The following is a 22,229-nucleotide window of genomic DNA, read 5'->3' on the forward strand; positions in this document are numbered from 1 at the left end:
CCTACTGGCTACAGGGGCCTACATCTTTCCAAAACAGCGTGGCTCTCCCCCTCACCTGTCTAAGAGAGGGTCTTCACTCTGCTAAAGCCACATGGTCTCAAGCAGGCACTCTCTCAGAGGATCAGCCCCCAGTTCCAGCCTGGGTAGCAGCCACTCCCTTCTCCCTGGCCCAAAACTTGGCCACAGCTATTTAACATATCTATGCAACCAGTTAAAGGTTATAGATATGTTAAATGACCATTCCAGAGGTCAGCTGCAAAACTGTTGCTATGCAAAACAACTCTCAATGGCCCTGCTCCATTCGTCCCTTCCCCCAACTGACACCTGCGGGGAGGGGGTGGTGGTGAGGACATCTAAGTATTTCCTCCAATATTCCTATACACTTTGAGTTCTGGACACCATTCCAAATCTTTTTTTGTGCCCCCCACCCCCAGCTGCACCCTGTATCAATATCTGCAAAATTCCTCTTGGCATAAAAGCTCACATTTATAGGTTTCAGGGGTCAGGACATGCGTATCTTTGGGGCCATTGTTTGTTCAGTACCACAGGGACCTCTCCCCTTGTGTTACTGTCACATGTCCTTCAAATTCACAGTGACCTGGGTTTACAGCCACTTACCAACTGTCTGAATTTAGGCATGCGACTTCGTTTTGTTTTCTCCTCTATTAACTTGGGATAAACTCAGCACCCACCTTTTAGGGTTATTGTGCAGAATAATGTATGTAAAATATTCAACAATCCGGGTCCTCAGTAAATGTTAGGAAGCATGGCCAGGATTAACACAGGCCCCAGTGTGTTTACTCTGCCCTGAATAAGGAGAAATTGGTGTGTGCAGAACTAGGGATTACAAAGAGGACATGTGGGTTTTTCTCAGTTCTGTTTTACAATCACTTGGGTGCATCTATTCCCTTTCCTTAGTTCTGCATTTTCTGAGCAGGAGCCAGCACCCACTTCTCCACCGAATTCCCAGGACCTGCGAACATCACCCTGGGACAGTCCGGCTCTGCTGAGCAAGGGACTTCCCAATTCCCCCCCTTCACTCTTTATTGTATTTTGCTATTCAGCATGTAGAAACTACAATGCCCATTATGCACTGTCATCGAGACCGGCCAGTCCCACCCTGTGAAGAGAGCTCTCCCCTTACAATAGGACTGTGTTGAATGCTGGCACTGCTCCAGTCCGGATTGCTTCCTTTTCTAGCTGTTTTTTTTTTTTTTTTAAAGCTGTTCTGTCCAGTGGATTGTGATAGAGGAGGGTATAGAGAAGAAAGTGGATCTTCAAATGCAGCATCCACATTTTTCTCTTTTGTTATTCTTTTCTTTATTTTTATTCCTTGGGAGATGTTAAGGCTCTTTCTAGCATCTTTCAGGTGGGGGTCTTATTATTATGCAAAGGTCATTGATTGCTTTCCTCAATTGAACAGCTTAATTAAAGAATGTTTTTCCCTCATCTGCAAATTGGCGGATGGTTAGACTTAATTTTTTGTGACCTTAAGATTTCTGTCTCTTCCTTTCGAGTTGTGGTATTTCAGTGGGACTATCGGGATGCTGCCTTATAGCTGAGAGGAACCAGCCACATTGAGCCAGAAATCATGATTTTCTGTGAGGGTTTTTTGTTCACTACTAGCTTGGAAGCATCTGCTAAACTTGTTCAGATATTTGACAATTCAGAAAAATATTATGCCGCTGTTCTGTATTATATCCTAATAAGAAAAAAGTTCTCATGTTTTCTTTTTCCTTCTTTCTTCCTAACTCACATTAAACTTATCCTGCTTTTATTGGCTTGGCCAAAATGTTCATTTAGTTTTTTCCATGTGATGACTCTAGTAGTGCTTAGTTGTCTTTAACTTCATTCAAAACAATTTCATTAGATTGTATTGTGACAGCTGTCATATCAGCGTGCATTAAAAAAAATCAAAATTGGAGAAGTTTTGTGCAGCCATTTTAATATTGAAGATGGGAGAAAAGTATGCATTTTCAGCACATTGTGCCTTATTATTTCAAGAAAAGGTAAAAATGCAACTGAAAAGCAAAAATAAAAATTTGTGCAGTGTGTGGAAAAGGTGCTGTGACTGATGGAACGTTCCAAAAGTGGTTTGCAAAGTTTCTTGGTATCATTGACATTTTGGCCAAATAATTCTTTGCTGTGGGACTGTCCTGTGCATTGGAAGATGTTTAGCTGTACCCCTGGTCTCTGTTCACTAGAAACCAGTAGTGGGAGAGAGCCGACATACACAAAATATTCAAATCAAAAAGTTATCAAAATAAAAAATGTCTTTTATTTTATGGAAAAAAATAAACAGACTTTGGCCACCCCAATGGTATTCGCTCTGTATCTACAGACGACTGGTCTCAACAGAGCCAGGAAAAGGATGAAAGGTACGTCTCACTTGCCGTCACTTAGCACACATTTTAAAATATTAAATAGACGTGGTTCAAAAGGAGTTATCTACATTTCTTTGATTTTTATTTATTTTTCATTTTTTAAAATATATTTTATTTATTTATTTTCAGAGAGAGGGGAAGGGAAAGACAGAGGGAGAGAAACATCAATGTATGGTTGCCTCTCATGTGTCCCCCGCCGGGAACTGGCCTGCAACCCAGGCATGTGCCCTGACTGGGAATTGAACAGTGATCCTTTGCTTCACAGGCCTGTGCTCAATCCACTGAGCTACACCAGCCAGGGCTGATTTTTAAAACATAATATTTGGGAGCCATGAATATTAACTGGTGTTCAGTAGATACACATAGTTAGCCCGCTGAACATTTTTACTGAATCTTTTTGGAAACAGCTCAGTATAAACAAATGAAGGAAGGTACATAGTTGATCATTTTAAAGTACATAGTGTTCATTTTTGACTCTAAATGAACAATATGAATTGATGTAAATGGACATTTCGGTCACTGATTCTAAAATTTGAACTAATAAAACAGATGGAATTCAGCTGCCTAAGCAGGCTTCTGGGGTTTGATTATTCAAGTGATTAAGATGCTATTTGTCAACTCTGGTTTACCACCCCTTTTAATTATATAGATAATCAGACCAAGAACTGCTAATTCTGTCTCCTAACTATTAATTGTTTATAATTACCTATAGTTTAAAACTGCATGTGCAATTAACTTAAAGAATTAATTGTTGCAAGGGAATTGATAAAAGGGAAACAACAAGCTTGGCATGAAAGAGGCTCTCGGGACTGTGGACCACAGAAGCCAGTGGTGTCTTGGGCTCCATCATGTCCTCATAAAGACGTATCACACTTCATTTGGGCTTTTTCAGCTCTGAGTGAGGCAGTTGCACATATCATTTCTTATTAACATTTAGTTTCTGAAACAGTATATTTGAAGAGTGTGACTTTTATGGCTTTTGGATCTTCAGCTGATATTAAGGTGACTTGGACTGATCTATCCATTTGCAATAAGGAGGAAATGCTTGTCACTTAATGTATAAAGAAGTGGTGAATATTTTAACTAGCTAGGAATTTTTCCTCCCTCCCTCCCTCCCTCCCTTCCTTCCTTCCTTCTTCTTTGCCTTATTTCTTTTTTAAAAATATTTTACGTATTTATTTTTAGAGAGGGGAAGGGAAAGAAAAGAAGAGGGAGAGAAATATTGATGTGTGGTTGCCTCCTGCAACCCCCAATGGGGACCTGGCCAGCAACCCAGGCATGTGCCCTGACTGGGAATCAAACCTGCGACCCTTTGGTTTGTAGGTTGGTACTTCATCCACTGATCCACACCAGCCAGGGCACTATTCCTTATTTCTCACCTCATTCTCATGGCAATATCACTGTAGCATACAATCTTATCAATTTTCAATCAAGCATCTGAGAAATTCAAGTTTCTTAAATAATAACACTTATTAGATTTTAGAGATATCTCTCACCTGTGTAAATAATTGGCTCTCTGTTAACTAAATAAATTTGAATAAAATTTGAATAATAATTGGCTCTTTGTTAACTACATAAATTTGAATAAAAGCCACTTCCAACTGAAATGTGTTTAAAAACTATTACCATGTGAACATCATGCTGCTAGAAAGTGAGGGAAGATGGTCTGGTGAAAAATAATGTTTGGTTATTGAAAAAATAATATTTGGTAGAACTAAAAGAAACCCCACATTTTTAAGGATTTTCCGTTTCTTCAGATATTTGTGTTAGTTGCATGGTATGGGACCTTTCATTCAACAGTTTCGATGATTGGCCTTACAATCCATGCCACGTTGGCCCAGGGGCATTCAGGGAACATATGCTTGGGGCACAGCATTGCATTCCGTTTTGGGGGGAATACAAAGCAAGTAAAAGACTTTTAAGTCTAGATAGGGAAATAAGATATGCAGAAGACAGCAAAATAACATGAACTGTGGTATAATATTTTCCAAAAATACGCTAAGTATTGAGAAAATGAAAGACAGGAAGACATCAATATGGGTATTTACTTAGCAATTTTTTTACATTCAAAATTATTAGCTATTTAGCTAATGCCTCCTTGTTAACCTGATGGAACCCTTTTGGTTCCTTTCCAAATTTTGATATTACATTTTCCCACGTTTGTTTAACCTTAGAGTATTTTATTCTCACTCCTCCCCCCAATCTCTCTCTCTTTCTTGTACACACGCACACTCGCCCCTAGAAGTCAGAGTTCTTCTTTCTCTGTGGCCTTGTCTGTTGGATTGTTGATTCCGTGAAGGGTTTGTGAAGATTTAGTTTGATGTATGACTGGTATCCTTCCAACTATCAGCTTGTAACTTTCGACTGACTTTGAGGAATAAACCAGAATTTGTGGCATGTTGTCTGTGCCTGGCTCCTGAGGAGGAGTCATTAGCATAACATCAGAGTGTGAATGATTACCTTGAGGATTTTAGTGGAGGTTTCACTGCTTCCTGTAGTGGGAAAGTTAGAGCTGTATTTTCTAGGCTGATACCTGTGGACTGAAGAAAATAATGCATGGCCTTCTCAACGACATGAGTCTGTTTTGTGGGTAAACAAGATAGGATATTTGAAACGCTCTGGACTCTCTTGGCAAATTAAGTTGTATAACACTTAGTGTCATTTTGGGTTGGGCTCTTTAGTGGCCAGGAAGATTTCTTTTGCTTGTGAGATTTAACCTCCTGAGGCTAAGTCCTGCTCACCAGTGTTTAGATCGCTACCTTAATCACATTGCTAATGAACTAGAAGCCCAAAGAAGTCCCAAGTAAGACATTGTCCTTACCCTGGAAGATTTTATACATTTAAAAAGAGGGTGGTCAAGAGAGCCTAATTATCTAAAATACGTGAGAACAGTTATTTTAAAAGTTCGTTAAGGGAGGCGGATGGACCAGGGATAGTGTTAGTGAGTCTGAGTGATTCATTTTGGTCAAAAAAACTTCATAAGCAAGGTGAGGACTAGCGTACTTCTAAGAACTCTTATTTGTAAGAGTCTCCCAAAGTATAACACGTATGGCTTTTCCTTTGCTCTCCTCTTCTCAGACACTAATACTTTCAGGTTCTCTAGAATCTTTCCATTATTAATATTTACTTTCACTAAAATTTTCATTTGTTTATATTAAGTTGTGATTGAAATATGCAGCTTATTATGTAGCCTCTATTAAAGATATTACCTTTTGGATAGAGGGCAGAAACTCTTTTTGACTGAAATGCAAGAAATACTCATAAAATTAAAATGGGCTAGGGTGTGTGTGTGTGATTTGATTAGGATGTCCCTCAGATAACGTCGCATATTATACGTGACTTCCTAGGAGACATTTAACTTGCGATCTGTAAATAAATGAAAACAAAGAAATGGAAGAATTTTTTACTTTTGCATGTTCTGTAAATGTATATAAAATTAACCAATCCACAGAGGACTGTAGTAAACTGACAGTTTCAGGAAAGATTGTATGTATGTAAATAAGTATTAGAAAAAAAGGGAAAGTGGTTTGACTCATTGAGATGGAAGAATTGGACTTAATTTTTCCCTTTTATAAATGATTCACATACCCTGGAAAATAAACAAATCACTAAGGGGAGGGAGAATGGTGGGGGAGGGAGTGTGCAGGTGGAGGGGAATGAAGGGGGGAACAGAACAACTGTAATGGTATAATCAATAAAATATATTCAAAAATAAAATTAAATTAAAAAAAAAGAAAAACCATTTCTTCAGGAATCCCATGTAATAACTGGCACAAGGCAAAAAGAAATACGTGGGTATATGCTGGCTAAACTTTTGCTCTTCAGTCTATTTACTTTAAATAGTTTTAATAATTTCATTTACTTTGCAATTTCAAAACTTGTGTTCCTTCATAATCATTTTATATTTTCTTTTAAAGAACTTACATGAACAGGAAAAGAGTTTTCCTTTTATTATTTAAGTGTCATTCACAAACATGACTTTGCTTTAAGCCTCCTTTGTTCTTGAAGCGGAGGGAGTTAGAAGGAGGAGCCTGGAGCCCGTTAATTTTTCATGTGCACACTCTTCTTCAATAAAAGCACGAGGGCTTTCCTGGATGAGAAAGTCAGTCTACTCCTCTGCAATGCTATCACTTCATTTCTTTCTGATTAGATGACAAGATGTGATTTTAATACAGAATAATAGGGCCATAAAGATGATATACTTTCCTCTCTGTAATATTAAGCAGTATGATCAGTGTGTACTTTTCCTGAATAAAGTGTGGTAACCTACAATGATATTTCTAACAGACAAAACATTCTACGATTGGAGAGGAATTGTGTGGAGAAGGTCTTTCCATTCATCTCGCGGCTCCAGTTTGCCTAGTTTCTCTGGACCATCCTTTCCAGAATACAGTTCTGTAAGTGTTGGTAAAACTGGGCATAGAGTTGAACTATCATTTTCCTGGCAAGTTATTGGGTTAATTTTGATATGACATGTGATATTTTTACTACGGACCTATTTCATTCCTAAAATAATTCTTTATTAAAATTCATCTTTTTTTCCTGAAGCACTGCTTTAGTTTGGTTATCATATCTTATATAACTCTGTTCATCACCTTAACTCCTGAATGTGTGTATTCATTTTTATTTGAAGAGCACGAACAGCCAACATAATCATCTCAATGGTTTGCCCCAAATGTGATAGCAACTATTTTTGTAATGGTACTTAGCATATCAAGAAAATATGGAGGCCAATGGCGAACGAAGACATTTGTTAAGAGCATGACCATTAGAGGATCCAGAAACCCGAGGGAGATTTCCTGGCCACATAGTGATGGTTTTCTCAATGAGGACTTTCTAAACAGGGTCACGGGAATCTGTGACTTGAAAATGGAATCAGGGCTTTACCTTGAGTTTCTCAGTTCATCAGAGCAAGTGCTCGGATGTCTCCGGGTAAATAGTAGAGAAAACTTGTGATTTCTGACATCTCTAGCAATAATTTCTTCAAAGATCGAAGCATGCTATTTATTTTATAACTTCGTGACACAGGGCCCGTGTCGGTGTCTGGGTTTATTCCATCTCCCGATGTGTTCTGTTCTGGGTGTGAATGTGTCTGTGTCATCCTTTCTCTGCCTTTTTCTCTCTGCTCATAGCACTATATTATTTTTCTTCTGGGATCATCAATGGTATTGGTAGGTAAGGGCTGCCATAAAAAAACACCACGGACAGGGTGGCTCAAACAACAAATTTACTTATCCAAGTTCTGAGGTCTGCAAGTCCAAGATCAAGGTGGCAGCAGGGCGAGTTTCTCGGGGTCTGCTCTCTGCTTGGTGTGCAGACAGCTGCCTTCCTGCCGTGCCCTCACATGGGTTTTCCCCAGTGTGCTCCTGGTACCTCCCCATCTTTCTATGAGGACACTAGTCATACTGGATTGGGGTCCTACTCTTATGACCTCACTTAACCTTATTACCTCTTTCAAGTTTCTGTCTCTAACTATAGTCACGTTGGGTGCCAGGGCGTCAGCTGGTGACATTTGAGGAAACAACATTCAGCCCAGAACACCATTAGATAACTGAAATATAGTTAATGATTATTTTTCTATCTATTGACTAGTTCTTTATCTACCATTTAAACACACAATTGAATTTTATATTTTCCTATAAACATTTTGAATTATGCCTTTTAACTTATGTTGCTAAATTCTTTGTAAGTAAACTTTCAAAAGCTAAATTATTGCAACCCTGTTTCAGGCAAGGGCATTATGCAAATATTATGAAGAAATATCAGAATTTTGACAAAGAAATTATATGAATATTGTGTTTCCTAAAATTCTAACAGTTTTATACTCTTCTACTTTTAGAACATATTAATCACAGCATAGACAGTTACCCCCAGTTAACCGGATGTGTATTTCTAATGCATGAATGTCCTTAACGAAAGTAATACACCTAGAAGGTTGTTTTCTTATCTTCCAGTAAAGGTGAAAAAATGAATTGCTTCTTCTAAGCCTTCCAGCTCTGCCCGGTTTTATGCTAACAATTTGGAGACTGCTCTTAGCTGTGCAAATAAGTACATGTTAAACATATTTCTTTGGGGAACACATCTGACAAGAATAGACTTGACTGCAGAGAGCCCTGAATGCAACATTGGGGCCTTCATTCATTGGTATGTGAGAAATTAGGAGTACAAAGGGCTACCAACCATGACTTTGACATAATAGACGGTGATGTGGGGATGTGTACCTGTCTGCAGATTTTGGAGTGGACTGAAAAGGAGACTGGGTGAGCCTTAGTAGGCCTTTGCATCAGTCCAGTTAGAAGTTTGTAACTTATTCTTGCAAACCAAGTATATAAAGGTGGGGGAAAGGCATAAGTTTCTAACCTTTAAAGTTTTTTCCCTGCAGCTCACTGCATTTCAATATTTCACCATTGAATGTCTAACTGGCTTATTCACTAAGGATTTCCCTTTTGTTTTTCCTTTAAAATAATAACAATCCTAGAAGGAATCAAACACTAAGTTCCAAGTAAACCCTCCGTTATATTTTTATTGTGGTAAAATATACATAAAATTTACTGTGTTAACCATCTCAGATCGTAGGGTTTATTGGCATAAGTGCACCCACATTGTTGTGTGACCATCACCACCATCCCTCTCCAGAACTTTTTCATCTTTGTGAACTGAAACTCTGCTCATTAACCACTAATTCCCTGTTCTTCCCTTCCCTCATCTCCTGCAAACAAACATTATACTTTCTGTCTCTATCATCTTTATTTGTCCTTTTGTGACTGATGTATCTCACTTAGCATAATATCTTCAAGGATCATCCATGTAGTGGTATGTATCAGAATTTCCTTCCTTTTTAAAAAGGCTGAATAATATTCTCTAGTATGTACACACCACATTTCATCCACTCACCTGTCTATGGACACCTGAACTGTGTCCACCTTTTGGATATGGTGAATAGTGTGACTGTGAACATGGGTGTATGAGTAATGTGTGAGTCTCTGCTTTCACTTCTTTTGAGTTTATACCCAGAAGTGAAAAACATGAACCATATTGCATTTCTATGTTTAATATTTTGAGGACTTACCGTGTGATTTCCTACAGTGGCTACACCATTTTACATTCCCACTAGCGATACCCAAGTGTTCCACTTTCTCCACATCCCCATCAACACTTATTGCATTTTCTGTTTTCTTGGTAATACCCATCCTTACAGATGGGAAGTAGTAAGTAATCTTCCTATGGGTTTGTTCAATCATTCAAGACAAAAAGTAACTTGCAGCCCTGGCTGGTGTAGCTCAGTGGAATAAGTGTGGGCCTGCGAACCAGAAGACTGTGGTTTGATTCCCAGTCAGGGCACATGCCTGGGTTGCAGGCCAGTTCCCAGTGGGGGACACATGACAGGCAACCATACATTGATATTTCTCTCCCTCTCTCCTTCCTTTACCCTCTAAAAGGAAATGAATAAAATCTTAAAACAAAAGTAACTTGCAAAGTTAAGAATGTTGAAGCCTGCTTTGTTAAAAAAAGAGTAGAGACAGGGAACAGAAAACCCTACCATTGATTGTAAGAGGAGAAAAAATATCTGCTTTCAAAACACAATATAGCTTAGCTGCCGTTATCAACATTTTAATTTGCTCATATAGAAAAGTTACTGTGTGCTTTCTGTAGGCTAAAAAAGACACTTTCCCTTTGAAGCCTGAAGTTTTTGCTTTCTTTTTAATGTATTTTATATGCTTACACATTTTTAGCTCTAACTAAATAATAATTTAATGTTATATGTCTTTAGCTATAATGTTTCATTTCTGCAACTGTGGTCTTATTATATTAGAATTATATAAAAGTTTCCAATTATTTAAAGCAATAGCATATAGCCCTCTAAAACTTCTCTATGTGAAGTTAAAGAAACTGTATCCTGAAGTTACTAATGCTACTTTTTATGGTTTCTGAAGTACTGAGATATTTATAGCCTTAATTATCTCAAAAGGTAATATTTATCCAAGAGAAGTGAGCACTTGTGAGCATAATCCTTCATGTAACATAAAAATATAATATTACATTGCCATAAGATAGGGAAGACCACCATCTCCAACTTTTTATCACAATTTGCTTTCATAACTCTTCCTTAAAAAGGTTTTCTGACTTCATTATTACTTATAAAGCAGCCCTGGTTGGTGTAGCTCAGTGGATTGAGCACGGGCCTGCGAACCAGAGGATCGTGGTTCGATTTCCAGTCAGGGCACATGCCTGGGCTGCAGGCCAGTTCCCAGAAGGGGACTCATGATACATTGTGTGTCCTCGGCAGAGGCAACCATACATTGACATTTCTCTCCCTCTCTCCTTCCCTTTCCCTCTAAAGATAAATAAATAAAGTATTAAAAAAATAACTTATAAAGCAATCTTGAAACCCATGACCTGGAGGACTGTAGTTATAGGAAAAAACTCCAATATTCATTAAAATCTGAGATGTAAAAATTAATGTATTTATCAGTGCATTAAAATATGCTTTTAAAAATAAGATAAAAACAAATATTGATAGAAGTTTGAATAAGTGAACTTCCAGCTAATATTTCAAAGCATAGGAGAGAGTACAGTAACTTTTACTCATTAGTTGTCCATAAGGCAAGGCTCTCTTCAATGAGAGGTGACTTTCCCGTGTTGCCGTGATTCTCGTTGTCAGGAAGGGTTCGCTGAGGGGCTGGGCCATTTGTCGATTCGATTAGCTAGCCTGGGGAAGAGATGACAAGCAGGGGAATGCCTGAGCAGGCTGTCAGCATGCATGGCTGTGGTGGCAGGTGGCAGGGCTCAGTGGGTAGAGGGGGAAGGGAGCAGCACGCATCCCAGGAACTGAAAGAAGCCCAGTGGGACAAAAGTCCAGTGTGCAAGAGAAAAATGGCAAAATCTGACTCAGTTTCCCTCATCCCAGAGTGCCTTGGAGGAAGACCTTGGATCAGTTTATCTTCTTAGCCCTGCTTGAAAAGAATTTGCCTAATCTGGGCACTGGCAAGTAAGAGATTACAAGCAAATAGAATTCGGTTTAATAGTTGGTTGCATCAGAAATTGTTTGGTGTTTCAGAAACACGCTGTGAGTCCTCTGGGCATTTGGCTTCCTTCCTCACCTCCCCCTCAAGAGGAACAAGATCTGTGGAAGAGAGAAGAAAGCAAGTCACTGGTCAAGTGTTTTTAAAACACATTTATAACTTCATCTGATTAACAAATCAAAAATTTTCATTCATTTTATAGAAAAATATTTTTAAAAATTGAAACTTTACAAATATATTATTCTTTTTATCTCCTTAATTTAACCATAAAATGGGTTGATTAGATTTTAACATAAAATTTCTTAGTTTTCTCTGGAAAATTTGAGCTACTTGGGTAAAAGAAAATGTAAGAATTGAAGGATATATATATTTTTTAACTTTACATATATATTTAACTTGAATGTATATATATACACACATATATATTTTGTGATTCTTTACTAAATTATAAATTCAGAAGAAGGTGTGCAGTGACTTGAAAGGTTTTATTATGTAACACAATAAATAAATTAGAATGTAATATATAAAGCATCTTTGCTCATGTCTTTTTTTCACATCACAATATCTTATCCTCTTTACTTTTTTAAAAAAGATTTTATTTATTTATTTATCTTTAGAGGGGAAGGGAAGGAGAGAAATATCAATGTATGGTTGCCTCTCATGAGTCTCCTGCTGGGAACTGGCCTGCAATCCAAGCATGTGCCCTGACTGGGAATCGAACCGCAATTGTGTGGTTTGTAGGCCCGTGCTCAATCCACGGAGGTGCACCAGCCAGGGCTCTTTACCTTTTCAACTATAGATAAAAATTCTTTACTCTTGTCCTAGTTAAGATACTTATTGGGAAGAATGAAAGAGGTACTCCATGTAAAATTTAGCAATAAATAGGTTAATATGTATAGTCAGAAGAAATTAGTCAAAGCTTATATTCAACATTCTTACGATGTTTTGAAAGAAAGCAATTTTGATGAATGAAAGATATGGATGTAATATTACTTAGATTTACCACTTGATGACATCACAATCCCACCCCCAGTAAATAATATTTAAAAGTGGAGGATTAGGTTAAAAATAGGATAATTTTAAATTTGTATTTTTGGATTAACTTACCTATATAGAGAAAAATCTATACTTCTCATTTCTTTTACTATAAAAAACCAATGAATTTTTACTTTTGGAAGTTACTTCATTCTCTTTCTTTACTGTGGAAGCCAAAAGACTCAACCAAATTTTCTCAGTCATATTGACGCTTTATTCTGAGATATTCTCCTGGGAGAAAGATGTATGAGGGGTACGAGGTCCATCGGCATTAGTGATAGTGCCCAAAATAGTTCTAGTCCTACAGTTGCCGGTCAACGTGCATTCTTTCTGAGATAAGCTGGAGTGTGATCGTTGCCAAAACCTGGATGAAGGAATGACAAGGTGAACTCAGAGAGAGCATCTGAGTAGACATCAGGTTAAGGGGGGAAACAGACAGTGCCTGCCCTGGGGAGACCTGCCTTTCCCAACCTCCTGGGAAGTTAGGTACACTTGTTCTCCAGTAAAGGGAACATTAACTAAATTTCTTAAAAAGTTATGAAAGAGAACAAGCTGTAAAAAGGCGGCCAAAACAGGGGCCAGTTCTGAGCAGGGGATGCACGAGAAGCAACCATACATTGATGTTTCTCTTCCTCTCTCCTTCCCTTCCCCTCTAAAGATAAATAAATAAAATATTTTTTTAAAAAAAGGCAGCCAAAAAAGGCAAACATCTGTTACAGAACATGTCTCACTTGACTTCCCTTTAAATATTCTTAGGAATAAATGTATGAACTAGGAAAGGTTCAGTACTAATTAGCTTGTTTTCATCAAATAAAATGCGCCAAACATGGATATAAATATGAATGAAAACTTTAGTAGCAATAGTAAGTGGTCATAGAAAGTGCTGGTATTCAAGGTCATGGTCACAGGCTTTGGATATTGCTATGTCTGTTGATATAATATTGATTTATATTTGTTGCAATTTGATTTTTTAATAATTAGAAAAAGTTGAACAAGTCAAGCATATTCATGAAATGATAGATGGATTAGATGCAATGTTTCTTCTTCAGTTATACACATTTAAGTTAATGAGATGTTAGAATGATTTGGAATAAGAAATATAGAGCTACTCAAAGGCAACACCAGTAATGGTTGTAGTTTGTAGTAGCTATACAGATCCATAACCCTGTATTAGACATTCTTGTAGTCAGATGTATTTTGGAATTCAGAAAATTTCAAACTTTAGAAGGTAGGATAAGTGGATCTTCAAATAAACATGTAATCAAAATATGTTAATATTTTCAGTAAAGCATAAGAATATTTTCATGAAGTAGGAAATGGTCACTATATTGGCCTTTTGTTGGGTGGTTCAAGTCAGGTTTTGCCACCAAAGGTCAAGTGAGTTAAATTTTGCCTCCATATGTGTTATGACAAATATGTTAGTTTTCAAAGCTTTTTTAATTTCTGGGTCTCAAATAAGGAATTGTAGACCCATAGTAGTAATAGTAAGAGTAACAGTAATAGTAAGATGGATGGTGAAGATAAGGAGATAAAGATATGTGAACATATTGTTAGGTGCGTAAGAAAAATACTATGATTATATATTTATTGTTCTTGATTCTTTTTTTTAACATTTTATTTATTTTTAGAGAGGGGGAATGGAAGGAGAAAGTAGGAGAGAAACATCAATGTGTGGTTGCCCCTCACGTATTCCCTACTGGGTACCTGGCCTGCAACCTATGCATGTGCCCTGACTGGGAATCGAACCCATGACTCTTTGCTTCACAGGCCCGCCCTCAATCCACTGAGCCAGGGCTATTGTTCTTGATTCTTGATGTAAGGTATCCTGGAATTAGTTGCGGAAGGTCTGTGTTTACATGATTCCCAGTGGCAGAGGCAGGCAGATGTGATAATGCATTTCTGACAGATACTACCTTCTGTGCGAGTTCTTCCCTGAATCCCACCTGAAAGAGCACCACTGCTTTTATTTTTCAATGTACTCCAACCTTACAGTACATTCTGCATGCCTTTATTTGTTTATTCTTGGCCTTCCTCGTAAAATGTGGGCTTCACAAGGCTGAGATGTTTAGGTCATTGATGCAGCCCCAGTGCCTAGAATAGTGTCTGTCGTACAGCAGAGGCTCAGAAAATATTTGCTGAGTGAGTGAATGATAGTCTGATTGACATTTCTTCTAAGAGGAACACAAAAGAGACCCAAGGTCCCAAAGCAATGAAAATGGTAGTCATGATATTCCTAAGGAGAGAGAAAAAAAGGGGAAAAAACTAATGAGGCTGTTATATAAATATTGCCATAATAATTTTGTTCTATTTAGTCAAAGAGTTGTATAATCCTTAATTATTTGTTCTGAAATAGACTTTCCCCATTCCTCCTCTCTGGCGTCAGTGGCCACACTCGTTTTGGCAGGCAGCTAGTTCTCCTGTTGATTTCTTTTTCTCTTTGTAAACACCTGACACTCTCATTAGACGTCCCCTCTGCGACGTGGGCACGGCATCTTTCCTCAAGGCAGCTTTCCTCAGCATGCTGGGAAGCCACAAATCTACTCCAGGGGCACAGACCCAACACTACGAGTCACAGGGGATCCTGGCATTGACAGCTAGGTCATAGACAGTGAAACCTGATTGGCAGAAATCAGGAGGGTCCCATTCAGTTATTGGGTGAGGAAGTTATCAAACCATAAAGATCCCATCAGTGACAAGAGGCTGTTTCAGGACGATGTATGTCTTCAGTGATTGATTCCTAATCTGATTCCAGCTTCACCGTTGAATCAAACACCTGGGACAACTTCTAATCTCAAATTACTTCAGGTCTTGGTATTCTCCTCTTCTTCTGTTCTTCCTATATCTGTTACCACATTTTAATGATCACCCATAAAGCCTTTTAATGTTAACATTTTGTCACTTGTTAAAATAATTTTATAAGTTATATTTGCAATACATGTATTTTGAAAAAGGCTTGGATAAGACAAAAATAAGTAAATCAACCATAATTATTTCTTCTACATTTTTATTGTTGTTAAAGTTATTATAACAACAAATACTTTATAACCTTATTTTTTCTCTCCCCAATACATTTTGAACATATTTTCTTATTAATATAAATTTTTATCATTAAATCAATAGCAGCAATATTTACTTTGGGGATATAGCTCATTTTTAGTTATTTCAGCCATCAAACAAAGCTTTAATATAATATGGTACACTATATTTGTAGTCAAATATTTATGCATATTCTCAATTTTCTTAGGATAAGTTTCTTGCAGTCAAATTCTTGATGTGCTTCCCCCCTTTTTTGCTTCATTTTTTATGATACATTGTTAAATCAGCCTCCAGAGAAGTGTTGGTTTTGGATTTTTACATAGTTTTCACTGATTCTACCTCAAAAACAAAAGTACTCAAAGAAAAAAACAAACCAATTACCAACTAAAATTAGATAATTACATGTGAAGTAGGCTTAGCATAGTATGATTATAGTAAAAGTCAGTTATAGTACTTTATGTAATTATATACATATAATTAATTATGGCTATAATAAATACTTTTCTCAAATTGTTAATGAATTCATTAAACTTCTTCCATGAAGAACTTATGATGGCCTATAAAAATGTTTACAGCATGATATATGTAGAGATATTAGGGTTTATGAAAAAAGAGAACAGGAAAAATAAAGTTAAGATTTAGGTAGGTACACAAAATTCATAATTTGGTACATTATATGTTATTAATAAGTAAACTACAAATTTAGCAGCTAGTAAAAAAGACATAATAGTCACTTTATTCAGGTATTTTTATAAAATAAAAGCAAACCAGAAAAATGTACCAAGCAGATTATTATGAAGATGGTACTATAAAATAAGTGTTGGACATGATTTACTCAAAATATACTTTCAGAAAATGTTGTTAACATAATACAGTTGTCCTTGAACAAGGTGGGGGTTAGATACTCTAACCCCTGAGCAGTTGAAAACCTGTGTTCAACTTCTCACTACCCCCACACTTAACTACTAATAGCCTATGGTTGACCAGAAGCTTTACTAACTTAAACAGTTGATTAACACGTATTTTGTATGTTACATGTATTGTGTGAGGTCTGTCTGGAAAAAGTCCAGCTGTTATTAATATAACGAGACCAGTTTGAGTGACATTGATGTAATCTGGCAGCCAAGGAGAGTGGACTGGAATGTGCATGTGTGAACAATGACGACTTCACTGTACTAGTCTGTGGGGGTGGTAGACATTGTTGAATGAGTACATGTACTGTGTGGCCATCACATTCAAAATGATGGAGCCAGTAGAGCAATGAATCTGCATCCAATTTTGCATTAAGCTTGAACATTTCTCAGTGGAAACTATTTGGATGATTCAGAGGGCTGCAGCTATGGGCAACTGGTGATTGGCAGCTTCATCACCACAATGTGCCCACTCACGCACCATGTCTCATGCAATTTTGGGGGGAAACATTAATTCACCCAGGTGACTCAGCCCCCTTACAGCCCAGATTTGGTGCCCTGAGACTTCTACCTTTTCCCCAAACTAAAATCATGTTTAAGAGAGAAGAGATTTCAGATCATCAATGAGATTCAGGAAAACACAGTGGGGCACCTGATGGTGATTGGGAGAACTGGACTCAAGACACCTACTTTGAAGGGGACTGAGATGTCATTGTCCTATGCACAATGTTTCCTGTGTCTTGTATCTTCTTCAAGAGATGTCTCTATTTTTCATATTGCATGGCTGGATATTTTATGGGCAAGCCTCATATACTATATTCTTAGAATAAATTGTCTAACATAGAATAGACAATTTATTGTCTTATACTCCACAGAGTCGTGTGGTCAGATAAGAACGAGTTTTCCTGAGGAAGTTGAGGAGGGAGATAATAACCAATCAGAGATATCAGAAGCAGTCTCAAGTAATGGATGTCACAATGGGCCTGGGATAATATGCCACAGATTTTGATAATAAAGCTTCCAAATGGATTAATCTGGATAATGTTGATAAGCTGATATATCCATCTAAGTATATCCTGAGCTCCTGGAAATCATCTTAGTGATTTATAATCACACTGCAGTTTGAGAAGCCTGTTTTATTTAATTCCTTATAAAAGTCTTCCAACCAAGGAGTGGCGGTCATGTCAAGTCATAGCTGGGACTGGATGACCCTCTGACCCTGATGCATTGATTGGCAGTTTTAAATCCCATTGTGATTAAGTCCTCCTGACTTTCTACAAAATCACTGGGTCTTTTCTAAAGAAACGAAAGTAGAAAACAAATGTCCAAATCCCAATCAATTAAATGTCTAACATAAACTCCAATACTGTTTTGTTCATTGTTTTCTGATTATTTTCGTAGATTAAAAATCAGTTTCACCTGCTATATGAAACAGAAATCAGTCTGAACCCCAGCAGCTCCATTTGTCGAATCAAGATAAAGATACTAAACTCCTCGACCCCCTTAGGAAAAGGGTAATTAAAATATCTGTTTTGGCACAGACTTGGTGAACATACAAGAAGATGTACATAAAGCACAAACTAGATTCTAATTATTGGTTAAAACGAATCTCATGATGGTAACTAAACTGACGATTTGCAAGAGTTTCACACCCAAACAAGTCTTGAACATGCAAAGGATTGAATTCAACATTTTGAAATACTGTTGAGTTTATTACCGAATTGTTTAGTAATAAATTTACAACTTGGGAGGTTACCTTAAATCCAAAGTGGGAAATATATTTAAAATGAAACAAGCACCTCACATATGATTCAGCATCAGCTTCCACATCAGTATGAACACAACATTTTGGAATGCCCCTAAATTGTAAAACAAAAACTCCTCAATTTACACTTTTAATTCTAGATGATTGAAAAATATCAGTCACGTGCATTCACAGATTTATACATTTTAAAACTTCATACCTGCAGCATCTGTTCAACTGCTTGGCATTGCATTTTAGAGTTTCCAAGAACACACACAAACCACGGGAGATCTGGAGGCATGTGACCTCCTTAGGCAGCTGTGGTCTGGGAAACCCACAGGCTCCTGAGATGCTGCCGCTCTTACCTTCCTCGAGAGGAGAGACACTCAGCTAAAGCTCAAGGAATTTTTCTCCTGTATTGTTTTTTATATTTCTATATATACATAGGGTTTACACAAAACACTATATTATGCATATGCACATCTATCAACAAACCTCTATCTTAAAGAATAAAAATGAAACACAAAGCTTAAGAGTTGGATTTCTGTTCTATTCCTTCCCTTCATATCCTGAGGAAACCAGTCTTCCTAATTTGATTTCTTTACTTTTCTTTATAATTTTAGGGCACACACCCATATCCGTAATTAGTATTTTGTTTACTTTTACTTGTGTTTAACTTCATGTCTATGGAATCATAATATTTTCTCTCTCTTTTTGCTCAGCAGTGTACTTTTGAGATCCATCAGTCTTAATAAATGTTGATGTTGGGCCCCCTGTAGTCCATTTATTTTCACTGATGCACAACATCCCGTTAAATGATTATACTACAATTTAATTACCTATTTGCTGAGAGGTATTTGACTTTTCTTTTTAGTTATTTCCTTTTTAGAACAATTCTATTACATTCTTGCATCTCTTGAAATATAGGTGCAAGAGTTTCTCTGGGGGAAGACTTCCCAGTGTCAGCATGAGCCTCATCCTGTTGCTGGGGTCACATAGATCCCAGGATACTGATCCCCTTAGCCTTTGAGGGAGGCGGGCAGGGCCTGGGCAATGGGAGTTCAATAACTCAACTACTGAATAATTGACGGCCTCTAGCCACAAGCTGCCTGCAGCAAAATGGATGTGCTGGCCAGTGGGCGTGTGTTCAGTTTTACCAGGGAATAGCCAACAATTTCCCCTGCCCAGCAGCAGTTATGAGAGTCCCCATTGCTTCAGACACTTGACAACACTGAATTGATCACAATTTTAACCTTTGCCAGTGTGGCAGGTATAAAATATCTCTTTGGGATTTTAATTCACATTTTCCTAATGACAAAAGAAGTTTTTTCATATATTACTAGGCCACCATTATTTCTTCAGTGTGAACATCATAGATTTATATTTTTAAAAAGTACTCAGATGCATTGTGCATCTTTTATTTTGTGCTTTATAGTTGTTCTTTCTATTTTGTCCCACTCCCCCCCCACATTTTTGCTCATTTGTTGTCTTTATTGGAAATAGATTGACGTATTTTCCCCTCTTTTTCCATTTTTCCTAGTAGTAGTTTGGCACTGTACTAGGTTTTTAAAAATACTAGTTTGGCATTTCTATTCTTGTCTTTACTTTTTATAGGTGGTTAACCTATAGTTTTAAATATATACATTTAACTTAATTATCTTTACTCTCTTTCTACTTCATACAGAAACCTTAGATTGCCTTAACTACTAGAGTTCAGTCCTCTCTTATTTTTTAATCTCACATATTAGACAAAAATTATTTTGTTTTATACTTCATTGCTTGTTTAGGTTTACTACATGCTTCCCAATTTATCTGCTATTATATCTAGCATCACAGACCTATAGAATGATTTTCCTTTTGAGCCATATACATCCTTTAGAAGTAAGGCTCAGCTGGGAGAAAAGTTCCACTTACAGTGTATTTTTCTCCATTTTAAACACGCATCCTCAGCATTTGGAACTTATTGTTGTCCTGTTTTCTGGCTGCCACTGTTACTGTTGAAAAATCAGATGTTTGTTCACTTGATTTTCCATTAAAATTAATTTTTGTCAGACCTCTGTCTGCTTCTAAAGATTTCTTTTAATTATTGTTCTGCTGTTTTATTATGAGGGGTATAGTATGGTTTTGTTTTTATTTATTCTGCTTTGTTTTTCTTAGTCTTCCTACATATAAAAATCAGTGTCTTTCTGCATTCTGAAAAAAATCTCTGCAAATACTATCTTCCTTTTTTTCTGTATAAACTGTACTGAAAACATTTTATAAAACACTTCTTAGACATATATAAATCTTCCATTCCATCGCCATTCCTTTTTTTCCTCTTTTTTATATTTGTCATCTCTTTGTCTCTTATTGAGGCATCCCAGTTCTTTTTTTTCCTGATTTGCCTTATAGATTATGTTTCTATTTTTATTTGTATGTCTGTTTTTTCATTTGCAGCTCATCGAGTTTCCAATTTTAGTTATATATATTTTATTTTAGAATGTCTAGTTGTAACTTTCCAAGTCAGCTTAGTCAACCTTGATCATTTTGGTTCCTTTCATATATTTCTCTAAACATATAGAAATTACATTACATTACATCCTGCAGATCATATTTTACACTTTGCGGGTCTTATTTTAGATTCTGTATAATTACAGTCGTACATCTTTGAGGTTCCGAATGTTTAGTGTGTTATTTCTTTTGAATCCTTGAGTGCTCATTTTCTTATGTTTAATGACTTTTCTGATTGTGGTCTCATTTTTTTTTTTGTATTTTATTGTGGATTCTTTGGGTTTAAACTGCGTTCTTCTAAAAATGATGGATAATTGCTTTTACCCAGTACTCTATGGCACTACTAACCAGGAACCACTTTATTTTCATTTTTTGCCTTTCTTTGGGGAGGTGGTTGTTGGGCATTCCAGGCAGTACGGATTGAGTTCCCAGATCCATGGAAGGAAGTGTTGTTATCAAACTTACTGGGGTTTCATGGTATCTCTTTTTCTTTTTCCTAATTTCTTTCTCTGTCCAGGGAAAATTTTAAATTCTGGTTTATCCTCTAAAGACTCTATTGTACTTCCAGTACACAGCTTTTACTGAGGTGTTCTCAACTCTGATGTTCCTTCACATTCTGAGTGCCAGTATTTGTCTCCAAACTTGAGGGCATGTAGTTCATTAAAACCCAGGCTTTAGGTTGTCTGAAATTACCATGCTATCCCCAAGGCAAAGACAGGCTCCCAGACTCATGCAATAGTGAATTCAAAACTTCTTGTTGTCTTTGCCCTGGGAAGAATTGTATTACTTTCTCATCAGCTCAGCCATGCGTTTAAAATATCTTTCACTTTTGTTGTTAGCATTTAATATGGCATTATGCTGTGATTTTGTTACTATGAGCATATTTCTGGAAACAGCAGCCTTCTTACATCTTTTACAAATGGGTTTCAACCCTCAGAGGAACTTGCATTGGGATGGAAATTTCTCTCTCCAGCTCCCTTCTCCTCATCAGACTTTCTTGTCTCCTCTGTTCTGCTCAAATTCCTACATATCAGAGAGGGAATTCTTAGCTGTGATTTCCCTTGGAGTAAAGAAACTTTGTCTAGTGACTGGTAAATGAACAACCTGGGATCAGTCTCCCCTCATCTGAAAGTTGAATGGTTTTTGAGGCCACGGCCATTACAGGGTGACCCACAATAGCTTTGGGAGCCCCCACTTCTCTTAGGAAATGTAAAGGAAACACCACATTAAAGATCACCTTTCAAGATGGAATCTTCTCTGGCTCTATGAGAAGATTTGGGGAAGTCACGGGTTTCCAGGGCCTACTATAACTTCTGAGAAGTGGCTCTGAGTCTCAAAAATCCTCCTGTGGTTTGTGTGTGCTTTGGGGAGCTCTAGAATTCAATAATGCAAAGATACTGACTCATGAGAACACACAGTGGTGTGTTTGGTGCCTCCTGGTTTTGCATGCCTGCATGTCATTGACATTTTCCCGTTTAAACCATTTCTTCTACAAGAAGCAGTAGCAGTGTGAGAAGCGCAGTTCACGGCTCTTTCACAGGAGGTGCTGGTGACTGACTGACTTCGGTTGGGGAAGTACAGTGCTAATGTTCAAGCCTGGCAGGAA

The 22,229-nt window shown here is 37.3% G+C and overlaps 1 protein-coding gene across 1 annotated transcript in view; it reads left to right on the forward strand.

The window, feature by feature from the left end:
- IQCM (IQ motif containing M) overlaps positions 1-22,229 on the forward strand; it is a 246,894-nt gene that overhangs the window by 84,658 nt on the left and 140,007 nt on the right. The window contains exons 6-7 of the mRNA XM_037058235.1: positions 6,672-6,781; positions 9,696-9,704. Of these exons, the coding sequence (XP_036914130.1) occupies positions 6,672-6,781; positions 9,696-9,704 (119 nt within the window). The remainder of the gene's footprint in view (positions 1-6,671; positions 6,782-9,695; positions 9,705-22,229) is intronic.

Source organism: Sturnira hondurensis, unplaced genomic scaffold, assembly GCF_014824575.4.
Source record: "Sturnira hondurensis isolate 20B ecotype Veracruz unplaced genomic scaffold, ASM1482457v3 Scaffold0010128, whole genome shotgun sequence".
NCBI classification, from domain to species: domain Eukaryota; kingdom Metazoa; phylum Chordata; class Mammalia; order Chiroptera; family Phyllostomidae; genus Sturnira; species Sturnira hondurensis.